This window comes from Mesoplodon densirostris, chromosome 10 (genome assembly GCF_025265405.1).
Source record: "Mesoplodon densirostris isolate mMesDen1 chromosome 10, mMesDen1 primary haplotype, whole genome shotgun sequence".
In the NCBI taxonomy this organism is placed as follows: domain Eukaryota; kingdom Metazoa; phylum Chordata; class Mammalia; order Artiodactyla; family Ziphiidae; genus Mesoplodon; species Mesoplodon densirostris.
The window spans coordinates 91,172,777-91,189,165 of record NC_082670.1 but is presented as its reverse complement, the minus strand read 5'-3'; the positions used below and the strand labels follow the sequence as shown (position 1 = coordinate 91,189,165).

Below are 16,389 nucleotides of genomic sequence, written 5' to 3'. Positions count from 1 at the left end.
GGAACCCGTTCTGCGCACAGGCAAGATTGAATGTTCTACTGAAATGCTAATACGTCCTCATTGCGGATGACTGACACAGAAGAGAATGCACGCTTAGTGGTGAAGTGTTAACAGTATGAACAGCTGTGTGGACCCATTGTTTCCATCATGATTCATGTTCAGTGCTTTTGTGTGCTCTTTTGAAAAAGTCATCTTTTTCATAATGAAAACAGCTTAGTGCTATTAAACCAATGTTTGGTAGATCAAACTGCGGGTTACAGTTTTAACAGTGAGTTAGAGAAAAGGATTGACAGCCCCACACGTACATGATGAATTTCCTATTCCCCAAACTATTCCAAGAGTCAGTAACCCAGTTTTTTTAAACCATGGTATTTCATTGAATCTAAGATGCCCTTGATGATAAGTATTATTTTAGTATTACTAAGAAAGAAAAATACAAGGCTCCTAATTAAACTGTGGCACATTCTTGATTCCGAGGGTCTTCATATGTGCAGTGGGGAGGCGGGGTGGGGAGTGCATCTTAGTATTAGTGAAATATACTGTATTACCGTTTCACTTTTCCCAACCCCTTGTCAAAAAGGAGAAGAAAAAAATCAAATTTTGCTTTGTGATTGTCTTACTATGATATGAAGACTAAGGCCTCCCTCTAAGCCATCATATAATCACAGGCCCAGTGATTTAGATTTTAAGCAGTGGGACAGATCTGCTGCTGCAGATATTCCGGAGATGCTTAGCATCTGAATTTTAAATGAAAGTTTAAAAAAGAGACAAGAGGATGGCACTGCAGAAGTCGCTTATTGATTGTGCCGTGTGGAAGTCGCACATTTGTAGATGCAATTTTGACTCCATAGGGAACATTAATTGTATTTTCAGCCCAGATATTAATTGAAAGTTCACCGAGAGTCTTTTTTTTTGTACTCCACGAGACTAAGTCCAGCAGAAATTCTCCAAAAGGAAGTATGTTTCGCCGCCATTTATGAACGGGGCAAACTCGTTCTTTACCTCCTTAGAACCTTCTCCACATTTGACTCCAAAGAGGAGAAAAGCAATTTGGAATGGTAAAGTCAGGCACTCTGGATTTTTGTCCCACTTCAACACTGTGACCTCGAGCAAGTCACGGTTTCTCCTCCTTTCACTTTCCCATCTTACTATTGAGAAGGTTGGTCTTAAATGATCTCCAAGGTCCCTTCTGCTTCAAAATTCTAACACGTAGGGTAGCAGCAGGCTCAACACACGATAGGAGTGTTTAGGCCACAGAGGTAATCGGGCCACTGAGAGGTTAGGCTAGGTTTTAGAACAATGGCAATAACGAGGTAAGACTAAGCAAGGATGAGTCATCACTTCATTGTTGTGATGGCTGGGGTTGGGGGAGGGCGGGGGGAGAAAAAAGCCAGACAAAGGAGGGGACGTTGCAGCTCCCCAGATCAGGCACCCTTTAGGGTGTCTACATTTATGTGGAGGCCATAGTGATGTTCGTGAGTTAGGCAGAACTGGCCGTGGGTCTTAGTAGAAATGCATATTTTAAGGGCATAAATTGACATTTAAAAATTCAAAGATTATTCAAATAAAAATTGGAATTGGAAAAAACAAGCAATTGTCTTTATTTTATATAAAGCAGGCAGTCCTTTACTCAGGAGGGTTATACACCACGTGCTGCAGAATTGATTTGGAAAAATGAGGTTTTGGGCAGAAATGTTACTCACAGCTTGATAAAGAACAGGTAGAGTGCTCGGTAGGTAGGTAAAGAACAGGTAGGGTGGTAGGGTGAACTAGGTCAGAAATGGCCAACTCCACGCTTTTCCTCAGTCTTGTTACAGGAGCCACGTGACAGGGGAGATTTTCCCCGCATAGAAAGAGCCCTAATGAATTTGGGCAGGGCCTCCAGTCAGGTGGCTGAGGGTCAGGCTGTTGATAAGTTATCTGTGTGTTAGATACAGTTTGGTTACTTGACTGGGAAACTTAAATGAATGGAGACCCCCTCCCCCCGCCAAATTCTGTTAGGTTCTTCGGAGCAGCTGAATGACAAATGTCTTCTGATGTGAGAATTGTTTAGAGCAGAGTTTGGCAAACTACACTGTCAAGCCAAATCTGCCCCCTTCCCACCTGTTTTTGTATGGGCTGAAGCTAAGAGTGGCTTTCACATTTTTCAATGGTTGGAAAAAAATCAAAAGAAGAACTACCTTTTGTAACATATGAACATTGTATGAAATCCAAATTTCAGTATTTATATATAAAGCGTATTGGTACCTAGCAGTGCCTGTTTGGGTATATATCATCTGTGGCTGCTTTAATGTTACAAGGGTAGAGTTAATAGTTGAGACAGAGATCCTGTGACCCACAGAGCCTAAGATGTTTATCCTCGGCCCCTTTCCAGAAAAAAAGTTTGCTGACTCCTGGCTTTGACCCAAGGCTAACCTAAGGCCCACAGAACTTTCCCCTGTTCCCCAGAACTCTCCCGATTCTGAATGTTCTGTTCCCATCTCCATGACCCATCAGGATTGCACTGTCTTAACTATGACTGCCCCAAACTGTCCCTCACACTGAGAAGTAATAAAAATCCGTGGACAGTTCCTATCTCTTGATTTATCATTTGGGGTCCAGCATCGCTAAGAGGCCTGTGGGCACCCCCCATTTGACCCAGTAGCAATGCTATACTTCATTGAAGAGCAGGCCACATTTTGTTTGATGTCTGTCCTAAAAATCTTTCTTAAAAAAAAAAAAAAAACATAAAAAGTGAAATATTTTTAAAGTTCTACATGTGAGAAATGTTCAATTAAGTCAGCTTGGATTCCTGGCCACCCTTGGGAATTGGGCCAACCTGCAGTAACCCCGGGAGCTGTAAATTGTGCTTCTCTCAATGTTTTATCCAAGTGAAGAGCAGGTTTGGGTGAATAACCATGATGATCCTAAAGGGCAAATGGTCCTGTTCCCCGCCTCACCCCTACCACACACTACTCTGAAGAATTTAGTCCATCTTAAAAATACAGACTTAGGGGGTGCTTAGGAGGTGAGAGGGGCCAGCCCATGTCTGCCTTCCTAGGACCTCCTTCCTAGGGGGGAGGGGGGATGGACAAAGCGTGGGGGATCCTGAGTGGCCTTTGGCTTTTTCAGCCCCAAGTCAGTAACTTTTCCATTTGAGAGAAGAGGATCTGCCGTTGCTTCATGATGATGGTTTAACCAAGTCCAGGAAGTGGATTTTCAAACTTGGCCTTTTGCCTTGGAGGCAATATTTTATATTTCACAGGTCTCCCAATTCCCACCTCCACTTTATAAAAATTTAAGTCTTTGGAAAATATTTTTCATAGCATCATTTTTTTATTCTGAAGTTCCTAATTTTAATTAGTCATTTTGCAAGCCAGACAGTAGGGCTGGAAAAAAAGAAGAAAGAAAGAAAGAAAGAAAAACGTGATTGGGAAAAATAAAAGACCCATCCATTTAATGAAACTTCATTTCCCACAGAGGGTGTTTAAAGGTAGGGGAGGACCTAAGAGAATTGCTACCCTCCTTGTGTTGTTCTTAGTTTTGTTTTACTTTTGTTTTGTTTTATGTTTAAAGCTAAGCTTGTGAATGGCCCTGTCTTGGTTCTGTGAGGCCCCTCCCCAGCACTGCATTCTGCGGGGCGCGTTTCCCTACAGAATTTGCTGGCAGCCCAGCGTATCCTCTTCATCAGCTTGTTGGGATTACTCATCCTCTCCGGCACAGCAAGAAGGAACAGGCAGCACGCCCATTGCTTGTTTATTCCTTGTTTTAATTTTCATTATTACGTTTCTCAGGAAATGCACGCCTTAGCTAACAGTTACTGGCACACAAAGGTATTTGAGTTCTTGCCAACATTTGGGGAAACTGAATGAGATGCCTTAGAGGAGGGTTGCCCCATCCTTTGCTTAAAGTTTTCTTTCCTTTTTTTCTTTTTTGTTTTTTTCTGTCCTTTAGCCCATGAAGAGCATCATGCTTTTGAAGGTGGACGTGGAAAACACTAATTGCACTCTGTAAAGAATTCTTTGTCCTTTGCTGATTGGTTTTGGAAACGGTCTTAACAGGAGGGAGAGTGAAGAGAAGACTTGCCGAAGCCCGATGCTGGTCCATTTAGAGTGGGTTTCTGCCCTTGCAGATTGAGCAATTAGGATTCAAAGTGGCAGGTGGGGTGGAGGGAGATTGTGTGGGTTTTTACCGTCACATTACTTGCTTTTTTTTTTTTTTTTTTTTTTGCTTTCTGAATTCTCTGTTCTTTTCACTCCAATTTTTTTTTTGCCCTTTTAAACTCCTCATTCAGTCTAATTATTGTTTTCTATACTCCCCTTTCATTGAGGCACAAGAAATTGGTTTCCCTTTAAGTAGCTCTGCTGTACCTAGTTAATGAGAATATGCATAATCGTGACAATACTGCTTTTGAAAACCACACTGTCCTCGGAGGAATACTAGCTCGGTGAAACCTGTCTTTTGATTATTTGTTGTGACACATTCCTACATACTGTGCACTGGGCATTGTTTTTTCTGTCCCAGGGAAAGGAAAAACCTTACTTAATCTGATTTTTCACTGAGAGCACACACATCTTTTATTTTTCCTTTTTAAGATTTTTTTTTTTTGAGATGAAAGGAAAATAATAGTTGGGTTGCCAAACATGAAAACTATAATCACAGTTGAGTATCAGGATATAAATCAAACTGTAGATCTTTGGACCCTCTGTGGAAATATTTTCCAACCAGAATTTCAATTTGGCCTTTTCAAAGGGAAGCACTTGGAGTGGTAGCAAGGGGTTTGTCTCAATAGGAAACCTTATAATTTTTGATCTAAAGAAAAGGTGATATTTTAATTGTTTGAATTAAGCTGCTTCTAAATTTTGGGTGTGTGTACCCACTTAGGGCTTTCCAAATCAATTCAGACACATTTTGTTAAATGATCCCCTTTTACTGTTCATACTGTGTGTCGTTTCCAATAATCAATCATTCTCCGGTCTGGGCAGCTTTCCCCTGCCTTTTTCATTTAGGAGCAGAAGTTAAATCTCATTTCCAGGATGAATGTGAACATTCACAAAGTTGAACTCTGAATGCATTCTGTTCACATTAATTTTTAGAATTGTTGAGATACATCGTATTGTGTTACCAAATAAATACCGGTTTTAGTAGAAGGAAATGACCACCCTCTGGAACACTCAGAGTGTTCTGATTTCCCTCCCTCGACTCTGCCAAGCCTCCCTCTGAGTCTACCTGAAAAAGGCAGGGCCATTTGGAGATGCTTCCTCCTGCTGGCTTTTTTTCTGGACTCAGGGGAGCTAAGGCATGCTTATACATTTCACGAAAGGGCGGTGCATCCGAACTTCATTGCACCCAGGATTTTTAATTCCTCTTGCAGTATTGACCAGCAGAGAGAGGTGGGGCTACTTCCAGCCCGCAACCTGTGTTTGTAAATAAAATCCTCCATTCAAACATTTTAAAGGATTTGAAACAATATCTTTTTACAAAAGTCGTGCCCTTCACTTGCATCACTAACCACATCAACCATAATAACAATGATCATGGCTTTTCTTTTTTTTTAATGCTTTGTTTCTAAACTTGAGTTTCTCCAGTGATTTCAAAATGAGGTATAAGGGTATCAGACCCATTTTTCAAAAGCCTGGAACTTTTATCTTTTTAAACATTGTACTAACATCCAACTTGTTTTTAAGTTATTGATCAAGGATTTAAAAAAATATTCTGGGCATGAATTTAAATTCTTTTTTATAATATAAGTATTTTTCTGATAGAGTAGAAAAAGGATATAATTGACTTCTCTTCATTATAATTGTCACATATATTTCCATAAGTAAATGGATGTTGAAGTATTTTTATTTTTGAACTTTATTTAAAGCATTGTGATGACATGTTCAAGTTTTGCATGTATGTAGCTTTTGAAGTAAAAAAATAAAAGGAATAGGAACGTTAGGCTCCCATTAATGTTTTCTAGTTTCTATCGTTTATGATCACGAAACATGGCATAACACACAAAGTAGGTTTTTTTGTCCCAGAGAACTTGTGCCACTCTTTCTGACCCTGTGGAAAATACCAACTGTGAGAAGGGTTTAATTTGCCCAAGTTAAAAACCTATCATCTAAACTACCCTAAGAGAGGATTTTGTCAGATTTTGCTTTGGAAATTGTTTTAATTGACTATTTAGTTCTTAAGAGACAGTGTATGAACTAAGCTGATGTAATCAGTTTAAAAACCTCTCATTACCTTTTTGGATTAAAGAAGCTAATACTCTCTGGAGATACAAGGAACCGTTTTGTGGGGCACGTGACTTTAGTGTTAGGGTGGTGTCCCCCACCTCGGCCATTGCTGGGGAAAGGGGGTACCTGCAGTAGAATCCGGGTGTCTTTCAGTGAAGTCTTTGCAGGTGTAGCCTGGACTCTCTGCATAGAGCCATCCAGAAGCCAGAGAGCTTGCTCTCTGGTCTTTGTCATTCCTGTTAAGTAAGAACAGATGGTTCGCATTGAAAGTAACTTGTCTGTATTTCGCTTCTCTTTTGTAAGCGCTTTCTGAATGCCAGCTCACTCCGTTTTAATATTCCTCCCACCCACAGTGTTTCTGCATTTCTGAAGTGAGGGTGTAGTTTACAGAGGACACGTCCAGTTAATATAACGTGCCTATTAAATTGACGGATACAGTTGATGGAGAAAAAACATGGAGAGGAAAACACAATTCTGGTAAACTCTGAGTTTAACTTGACTCTGACCTTCTCCACTTTCTTGAATTTAGCCGATGTTTACATCATACATCTAGTCACAAGGCTTTGTACTTGAAAGAAAGTTTGAACATAATTGGGCCCACTAGACATAGTGTATAATCTACCAACCGAGAGATTGCCCTTTGTGAAAGGACAGGGGACTAGCCAGCGTGATAGAGCTGGGCACTGAAGTCTGCAGGCTACACCGCAGTCCAGGCTTCCTGAAACAGGGAACACTCAAAGTCTGTCCCCCTAACGCCAAAACATGTCACCCCAGTCACGCACTAAATATCTGATCCAGTCTGGCCATTGATACACCGATACATAATCAGATACCCTTGTTATAAGCAGCTCTCATTCTCTGCCTGTCACACTCAGTGACCGAAGCAGTGTCACAGTGTGGCGTTAGAAAATAACCTTATGATTCCAGGAGGTGGGCATCTTGCTACACGATGCCCAACTGTGAGAGGATCCCAACTTTTGTATTTACACAAAGCTGACAACGTTTGGAGCGATCACATGGTGGCGCTGCTTTCCCGCCAGCGGTTCTGTCTCAGCAGCATCATGTATCCAGCTCTGTTTGTACAATCATTTTAAGATTCCACTGCCTGTTGCTCTTGTGGTTTTATAAAAATTTGATGAGGTACTACCAGTAGAAGTTTAGCTCTCCTACACCTAATAAAAATGTGTCAAAGATAGAGTGCTCCGGATGTGCTTTAAAAAAAAATCTCAAATCTGAGGCTCTCATTGAGCCTATAAGCAGTTAGGAAGAGAAGGAATGAAATAAACTAACATATAGGAAATACCAGAAATATTTCATCAAAGTGGGCAAATCTTGTGCCCAAAGGGAGAAGTAAAGTTAGAGTTTGGAAAAAAAAAAAAGTTAGAGTTTGGTTCTTTTTTCTTTTTAAATATGAAACTCCCCTTTAAAAATGTAAGTCTGCTGTTCACCTTTCCTAGATTGATGTTTCTGTCACGTTTCGCTCGTTACAAATGAAAGTAGACGACTGCCTGAAGACAGTTTATTTCTTAAAAGAGGATATTCAGTCCGATGACAAGTTACTTAAGAGTTTGGTGACTCAGGATGGTCCATGCCTGGAGAACTAACTGCTGCAACAGCAGAGAGGGGTCAGAAGGTGAGGAGGAAAAGGATAGGAATGGAAGTGCAGTGAAAGCCCCCTTGGGGTTCTTCTCCTATGCAGCAGTGAGAATGGGCTCTTCCTCTCCATCTCCCATGAGGAAAAAAGCCCAAATAGATGCCTCACGCATCTGATGATACTGTTCTGGTTTTGTTTTCTGCTTTTACGTATGCATCGAAATCTAACAGCACTCCTTATTTAGGTTAACCCATTCAGGCTCAGAGTCACTGTCTTATAGATCTGGCTGATACAACTCTACTCGTAAAGCTCACAGACTTAGAATTTTAGAGTGGAAGGGACCTTTGAGATCATCTACCAGGGCTTCTCATCCCTTAGCATGCAGAAGAATTTACGTGCGTGCTTCCTTTCTCGACCCCGAACCTAGAGTTTCTGATTCTGATACCTGCCTTTTTAGCAGGTGCCCCAGAGGTTCTAATGTGGATGGTCTTCAGACCCCCACTTTGCAAACCCCTCATTATATCCAACCCCCTGATGTTTCAAATGGGGAGAGCCTCACAGCCACCACCCCCCCGAAAAGCCCTCTCAGGTGACCTGATTTGCGTGTATAATACCAACAACCTTCTGAAGGCTGGAGAAAGCCATTATTACTTAGACTTGAGAAGATGATATTCGTAAATAAGCACTTTATGGCTAGGACCACAAGCAGTAATAGGTGGCCCACCTCCGGAAGTCCATAATATAAAACCTTTAATACAGAATGGTGGCTTTTCTCTTTTCTAGATACCATTTCAGCCTGTTAAGAGAAAAGAAATTAATGTTCAGAAAAAGTAAGTACCCCATATGTGCAGTAACTCCTTTTTCATAATGTCTTATGGCATCTGGGGTTCAGCATCATTGAACAAGATTAAATGAACGTTACAGAGCTATAAAATTGCATGTAAAATAGTGCAAAACTGTTCAAATGACTATCAAGGTAGTCTGGGAATGAATTTCCACTCAAATTAATTGTCACTCCTAGATGTGGCTTAGCAAAGCTGTTACTAAATTGGAAGGATCCTTTGATACATGGAAGTATCCAAAAAAATCAAAGTATTCCCTAAACCACGTGAATGATAAGCAAAAGTCATTGTGAAGTCAGTATTATTTTGTTCATCGTTGCTACTAAAATTGAGAGTCCCATTGTATATGTGTGTGTTGAATGTACCTTACTAGAATATCCAATACTTCAGCCTTTTGGATATTCTATGCACTTGTGTCCTCCGGAAATCACAAGGTTGAAGAAATCTGTCTTAAATGGTTTTGTTTTGGTTGCTGCCTGAGAAAAGTGATCAACTCACTTGATGAACCCACGATCTCTTTATGACAGTTTCAGCTTAGTTTCAACTTAAGTTGAAGTCAGAGAATTTTTCTGAAACTTCTATTTGGGAACACGTGTTTGAGATTTATTAACCTGGCAACTTCGAATGAGAGAAACAAATGAAGTAAATATCAGCATTTCTGAGTTCTCTATAGAACTTTTTTTTTTTTTTTTTTTTTTTTACAAACAAGTGACTTTTGATGAAGGTTTAGGAAGTGAAATTTTTAGTTTTAGCAGTTTACATGAATGATGAATGGGGAATATTAAAGGACTTCGAGCATTTTAATTAAGCTACAGTGTTTCTGTTTTCAAATAGAGCTATTAGCTTTGTGAGTATACATTAAATCACCCCCCACAAAGAAAAATTTCTCAGCCCTTAATCCGGTAGTATGGCTGACAGCCACTGTATGGTTTTTCAAAAAGTTTTAACTATCTTCTCAGTAACTGGATAATCACAAGTCCCCATCCCTTTGCATGTCCCCTCACCGAGATTTCAGTTTCATTGAGATTGTTACACAAAAGGATTTCTGAGCTTAAACTAGTGGGCACGCTTTACCTTGGCACCTCCAGTACCCTTTGTCCCCAATTTAAAATCTTATCAGTTGCATTCACAATTACTCATTCTTTTGAACTGTGTTACCTGTGTAACTTGAAGCAGGTGTATTTGCCTGACGTTTTGGATCTGCCGGTGCCCCCTCCTCCCCGTGGTATACCATCTGTGCCCTGTGCATTTGGGGCCCTTTCACATATGGCTACAAGCTGGTGTAATGCCCTTCCTTTTGATCTGGCTTCATCTAGTGATTTGCTCAGTATTTTTAAGGTCAGACTGAGAAGTTTTCTGTTCCAGTTATTTTTGATTTTATATTGTGTGTTGTGTTTGATGTTCAGATACATGTGAAAGTTGCTTCTCTAAGTCAGTCATTTTTATTCCAGCCTTTGGCAGCCATCAGGTAAGACTAGACTGTACTTTTCTGACTTGAAAAAACATAGTGATTTATGTGTTTAGTGCACGTGTTTGGACTTCTCATGCAAAAGTTCTTGCCGTTTTCTAATTTGGGACTATATCGCTGTGAATTGGGGCTCCTTCCTTTTTTTAAGTTAGAACTTGGTGGGGTTTGTGTAAGTGTTCATTAATCTGTAGAGCTTTATGTTGAGAGCTTTCCTAATCTGTTGCCATGGATTCTCACGCTGTAGTTGGGTTCTGTAGTATAGAAATGTCGTTCTGCTCCCTCAGGTTTAGAATTCCATGCAATGTTATAGACCACACTGCTTCATCTTAATAAGGTTCCAGGTATATGTGTGGTGATGGTCAAACGCTGTTTATTCCGGCACCTACTGAAACGTTCTGTTCACCTGTTTGGATGCGTGTGAAGCTCCTAGTATGGTGTCTGACACCTAGTAGGTTGCCATGCGTCCTCCGGCAGGAAGCAGCTATTCCTGTTTCTTCTGCTCCCTTCTTGAATGTATTTGGTGATAGGACTCATGTTGGTGTCTTAGAAAACACATTTTATTTATTTTCATTCTTTTTCTTTACAGACCTTTACTGAGAATGGTTTCATTTTAGAGTAAGCCAGTCATGCTTGTTTCTCTTTTGTCCCCCAATTTGCCCGTAAGATTCAGCTGCCCCTTGTTTAGCCACGTAAAGTCGATTTACTCTTGCTTTCTAGCTAACATGTGCCTTTAAAAACAAGCGAAATACCAGCACTCTTATTTCCCCCATTCATCTGCAGACTCTTCCTAACTCTGCCTGTAAAAGCAAGCAGTTCAGGATTGTGTATATGATGCTCAATTAATTTTAACACAGTGAATGAAATGAAATTAATTAATTAAATGAGAAGCAGGGCATAACACTGCGAAGGCTTTAAGATTTCCTAATACCTCCTCCACCCATTTGAGTCTGATTACTGCAGCCATGTATTCAGTGTGTACTTTATCACCTAGAGGTTATCCATGCACTTTTGGAATGTGTTCTTGGTGGTTTTATAAGCATAGGCTCTGCCTTCCCACCTAAAATTGAGGGGTTTTTTTGAGGCCAACTGGTGACTCTTTTAGTGTAGTAACCGCTGTTACAGAATTTTTAACTGCTTTCACTAATGAATGTATTTTTTAAAACTCTCTGGAATTCTACAGGAAGTTAGGTCTTTTGTTATAAAAAGAAAACAGTAGCATTTACAAGGCTCAGCAAGCCTTAAAATGTGTATCATGGAAATATGTATCTATTTCCCATCATCTGGCTCAGCCGTGGTGCTGACTAGCGTATTTCTTGCCAGAGAAAATAAGTTTAAATCATAAGCATATTTAACTAGCAAGCATAAATCATAAGCCTTTCCAGTCATAAGCACGCTGAACTCTGGTACCGTTTGTACAGATGGTATGGTTAGTGTGTGTGCTCCGCCCAGCCTCAAAGATGTGGACAAGTTTTTACTCCCCGATTTCCTCTTTCACTGGGGAAACTTAAATCATTTGTTTTTTGTGCACATAGAATTCTAGAAAGCACAGACCTAGAGGAGGTTTCAGGTCCTAGGAAAGTTTTGGGTTTTGTGACTTACTGGAGAATGAAGGAAATGAAGGTTCAACACTAAAGCAATAATGCCCCCTTTTAAGGCAAACATAATTGGTGTTCTGTGAAGATAGTCAAGTTCTGAAGGACAAGGCTTTGATTTTCCGAGTGTATCTTTAAAAAAAAAAAATCACGGACTCAGAAATAAAATTTTAACAGAAGTCCCTTGGCTGTCAAAGAGTGTTCCCCAGGTGGCTGGTTCTACAGAAATACTTCTAGATACTGCAAACAAAGCTGCTATTGTAAAATATATTTTTAAAAGTCTAGTAAAACAATAGCACATCCATACTGACGTGCATTGCGTGGCAAAACGTTAACATTTTGGAAGCCAGTAAGCGTAATTTATGTGCTCATTGATTTTGTTTTATGAAACATCACTTTTAAGACCTTTTTATTATAAAATAAAACAAAGATATAGAAGAGCCACCCAAAACAAACGTGTAGCTTAGTGAATTGTTATAAGGGGAAGATTCTTAGAACAGCACCCAGGCCGAGGACTGGTGCCCACTACCCCAGGAGCCCCGTTCATGAGTCCCCTCCTGGTCACAGCCCCACCTTCCCCATTAAAATAACCTTTATCCTAACTTAACAGTAAGCACTTCCTTGCATTCCTTTTGGTTTTATCACTCGAGTGATAAACCTCACTTTTATCTTTTTATGTAGAAGCTCCTCTACTTAGGAAAGTTGAGGTCAGAAAAATTATTTATAAGCCCTTTCAATGGTAAGTGCAGAATGACCCTCTATAAACAATTGCTATCCCCCCAAGTCAACAGTTGGACAGACTCTGATGTGCTTCTGCTGAGGATTGCTTCTCTGGCCATAGCTATATTATTAACAGTAATAGCTAATGTGTATGGAGTTCCGTGCCCTCTAAGCACACGGAGTAATTGAGGTACTTCTCTCCAAAGCTCTAGGAGGTAGATCCTCTCATTGTTGTCCCCATTTTCTGTGTGTGGAAACTGAGGTTCAGAGAGGTGAAATAACGTGTCCGAGGTCACACGGTCGGTCTGTCTCAGAGCCAAGTTATATCCAAGGTAATGGCTCCAGCCTGTTCTCCCAATGCTGTGCTGCCTTGATGGGAGTTGAAGATTCCGAAGCACAAGAATTTTGAGATTCCATATAAGAGTTTACTTCTAAAGGAAGGGATCTACAGCTTTAAGAAAAAGATGGAAAAATTGCTGTCCTAGATCACCTTTTTTCCTTTTACAGATGAAAAAATGACCCAGAGAATATAAAGAATTTGTCTAAAGTCACACAGACAGTTGGTGGCAAAGTTTACAGACAGATCCCCAAACCTTCCAGCTGTTAAAAATCAATGATCTTTCCTTCATTCCATACCTTATGTGGAAAAAAGACACTTTCTAATCTGCTTTTTTGCATCATTTCCACAGAGCAGAGTTGACTTGAAACCAGTTCATAACTAGGCCGCACCACCCACTTGCTTATTTTCTCAAGGTTTTAACTGGGAATTTAAAAATTTGTATTTGAAGTTTGCTTCCCTGCGGCACTTACTGAGTGCCCAATCTGTGGATGCATGTGCTTCACACTCTTCTCCAAAGAATGTACAAGAATAACACATTTGACTGTTGTGGATGGCAGGTGAAAAAGAATTACTGGGATAGTGTAGGCCCTTCAGCATATTCACGGCCAATTCTGGATTATCCCAGCACAGATGGATTGTGCAAAATCCCTCTTCTGCTTCTTACTGGTGACCTTTAACTATTTGTGTTTGCAAATGCTTCTACCAGAGATTGCAAAGAAGAGCAGAGAAGATGGAATTTGATTCCATGACTAGAAGGTTAGGCATCCCGGTAAAAGGTTGGGAGGTTTTGGTGGCAGACTGTGGGATTCTCTCTGGGTTGAACCTCTCTGGGATGCCCGACTTAGGCTTGGGTGTAAAGCTTCAGAAGGGAGGCAAACTGGGCATAATGCACGGAGCTTAGTTTGAAATTTGTGTTACTGGGTTGAAATCCCGTTAGCTTGTGCCTTGAGCGAGTCACTCATCTTCTCTGAGCCCCGGTTTCCTCATCTTTAGAAGGGAGGAAGGTGGAGCTTCTTCAAGGCAAACAGCATCCTTAGGCACCCAGCTCAGTACTCTGCTCATGCAGAGCGTTAGTAAATGGTACTTCCGCTGGTTGACCGTATCCATGGAGTAGGTCCGGTAAAGAGAATGAGCCGATCCAGTGAAACTTTGGCACTTTCCTCTTGAGGGATTGGCCCAGCTTCAGCTGTTTGAAGTCCTGCAAGTTGTTGGTGGCAACGCTGGCCAAACCCGCTAGTCTCCTAACTGCTTGTTTACTGGTCTTTCTACCTCAGCACACCATATTGGGGAAAACAAAGCTACCTGCTCTGTGTACCTGGCTTCTGAGTCCATTTGCCATGAACCAGTTTAAAACCTGAATGAACCTTCCAGTTAATTATTTTTTAAGGACATGACTGCCATCATTCCTCAGGAATATGTATTAAGAAGGAAGTTCGGTAGATGAAAATATTTCCAGGCCGAGCAAATTCGTATTGAAGCATGAGTCCCGTGTTGTCCAGCGTGGATTGCAGACACGTAAACATGACACTGGACGAAGATTGTAGCAGGCTCCCAGGAATTCCCTGAGTTATAGGCATATTCTTTGAATCCTGGATACCTTAAAGGAACATTGATAGGCATTAATACAGCTGAGATAAGGATTATATGGGATACTGACTCATTCAGCAAGTATGTATTGAATCTTAGTTAAAGTAAGAATTGTATCCTAGTTAAGATGTGCCGGGCGCTGGGGATACAAATATAAACAAGTCATCGTCCCTTCTTCGTGTAGCTTACAATTCAGGGGATTGGTAGATATCATAGAACTTCTGAACTACTCCACGGTAAGAAAGACAGGAAGTAGATCTTAAACACCTCTGAGTTCCAAATGCCTACACATACTGCAGACTCAGTGCAGGTTTGAATGAAGGAATGTTTGCATGTTACCCTAAGCAGAGGTGGTTTGTTTTTTTTTTTAAATCAAAATATCCTTAGATCTCTAAAGCTGAGTGTTTTCACTAATCTCAGTATTGTTTTAAAATTCTCTGGTAATAGTTTTGACAATGAATTCCGTAACCACAAAGGCTGTTTATAATTTGTTGGTGCTTTTCAAACATCTTTCAAAGCCAAGCGAGCCCCTGACTTTGGCCCAGTAATTCACTGTGTCTTTCTGTCTCTACCTGAGGGGTAACCGTCATAAAACAGCCTGTGCACCAACATGTTAAATATGGGCATTCTTACACTGTGGAATGTCTAAAGATTGCTTACTCTGTCATTTTTAAAAGCCCTGTAATTCCTTATAAAGCATATATAGCATCTGAACAAGAAATATGACACTAAGTCTAGGATTAAATAATATCTTGGGGCTGCTACCTTATGCATTTTCAGCAGTTTGGGAACTCCACTAAGTGCAGGTTAACAAGACCAGAGCATCATAAATGAGCATCTGTCCCATGACCCAGCTGGAGACCCCTCCGATTATTCATTCCAGAAGCACGTGCTGACACCGAGTTCAGCCCTCTTGGCTCTCCCACTCTTAGTGGTCTTTTAAGATTGGCAGGAGGTCAAATCCTTCCAGCCCCACGCTTTGTGGCATGGCTAAATGTTCTCTGGGTCTTGCTTTGTAGCCCTGATGACTCAATTTTCAAAATTAAAGTAAACAAAAGGAGACCCTGGTCAGGGAGCAATCCAACCCTGAACGTTTACGTGGAAAAGTGTGTGTGTGTGTGTGTGTGTGTGTGTGTGTGTGTGTGTAAGTGTTTTAAATGAGAACAGGCAGCTCTGCGGAGCAGAACGTGTTCGATTGGGCACCTCTGCTGTTTTGCCCGCTGACCCGGGCTTTCGCAAGCCCCAGTTCATCCTCCCACTTCAAAGGCCTGGCTCTGAGTGGATCACACATTTTCCTTGATGACAAATTAATCAAACTTGATTTCTTGTACGAGATGGATACAAAAGAACTACAACTCCCCAAGGCCCGAAAGTCAATATAGCCCTTCTGGCTCTGATTAGAGTAACAAAAGGATATCTGAGAGGCATCTTCCTCCTGCTCGAGGCTGTGGGACGGAGCTGAAAGCAAGCCGGGCTTGTAAAGGAGAAAGGCCTTATTAAAACACATTTCAGCTGCGACTGAGTGCATGGCGAGCCCTCCTGACAGAGAAAATTACTTCTTAGTAGATGCTCACCTTTACTCAAGAGCAAAGTTTCCGCTTAGAAGGACTGAGAGGAAGTAGTATATTATGAATCTGAAATGTTTATAGATCTCTCCTTTTATGTTTCTGCTGTGAAGATGAGGTTAGAAAAAAAGAAAGAAATCGCTCTGTGATATCTGGCAAGCGTTAGAGATAGCCCTGAGTTTGGATAAGGAAATGGACTAATACCTGGCTAAAAAGGGAATTCCCCGAGTGCAGGGGCTTTATGTACCTGTGAAGGCAGGCCTAGCACAAGGTGAAGGAATGGGCTTCAAAGTGCAATTGCTGTGGGTCTGTGCCGACAGCGCACTCAAAGGAGAGAGTGAGAGAAGCCTTCTGCTAAATCGGGGAGCACAGGATTGCAACGCAGAACCCTCCTAGCAGCTTTGTCATCTGCCGGTTCTGTGGGGCATCCAAGGACAGTTTGCATCCTTCTTGTGATTGCTCTGCCTTCTAAATT

At 41.1% G+C, this 16,389-nt stretch overlaps 1 protein-coding gene across 2 annotated transcripts in view; it reads left to right on the top strand.

Moving 5' to 3' along the window:
• Positions 1-5,755, top strand: part of EIF4E3 (eukaryotic translation initiation factor 4E family member 3) — a 38,225-nt gene extending 32,470 nt beyond the window's left edge. The window contains exon 7 of one of the 2 annotated variants that reach the window (XM_060109885.1): positions 3,934-5,755. In XM_060109885.1, the coding sequence (XP_059965868.1) occupies positions 3,934-3,980 (47 nt within the window). In that variant the 3' untranslated portion in view covers positions 3,981-5,755. The remainder of the gene's footprint in view (positions 1-3,933) is intronic. The other variant, XM_060109886.1, reaches the window with a different exon arrangement.
• The last annotated feature ends 10,634 nt before the right edge of the window (positions 5,756-16,389 follow it).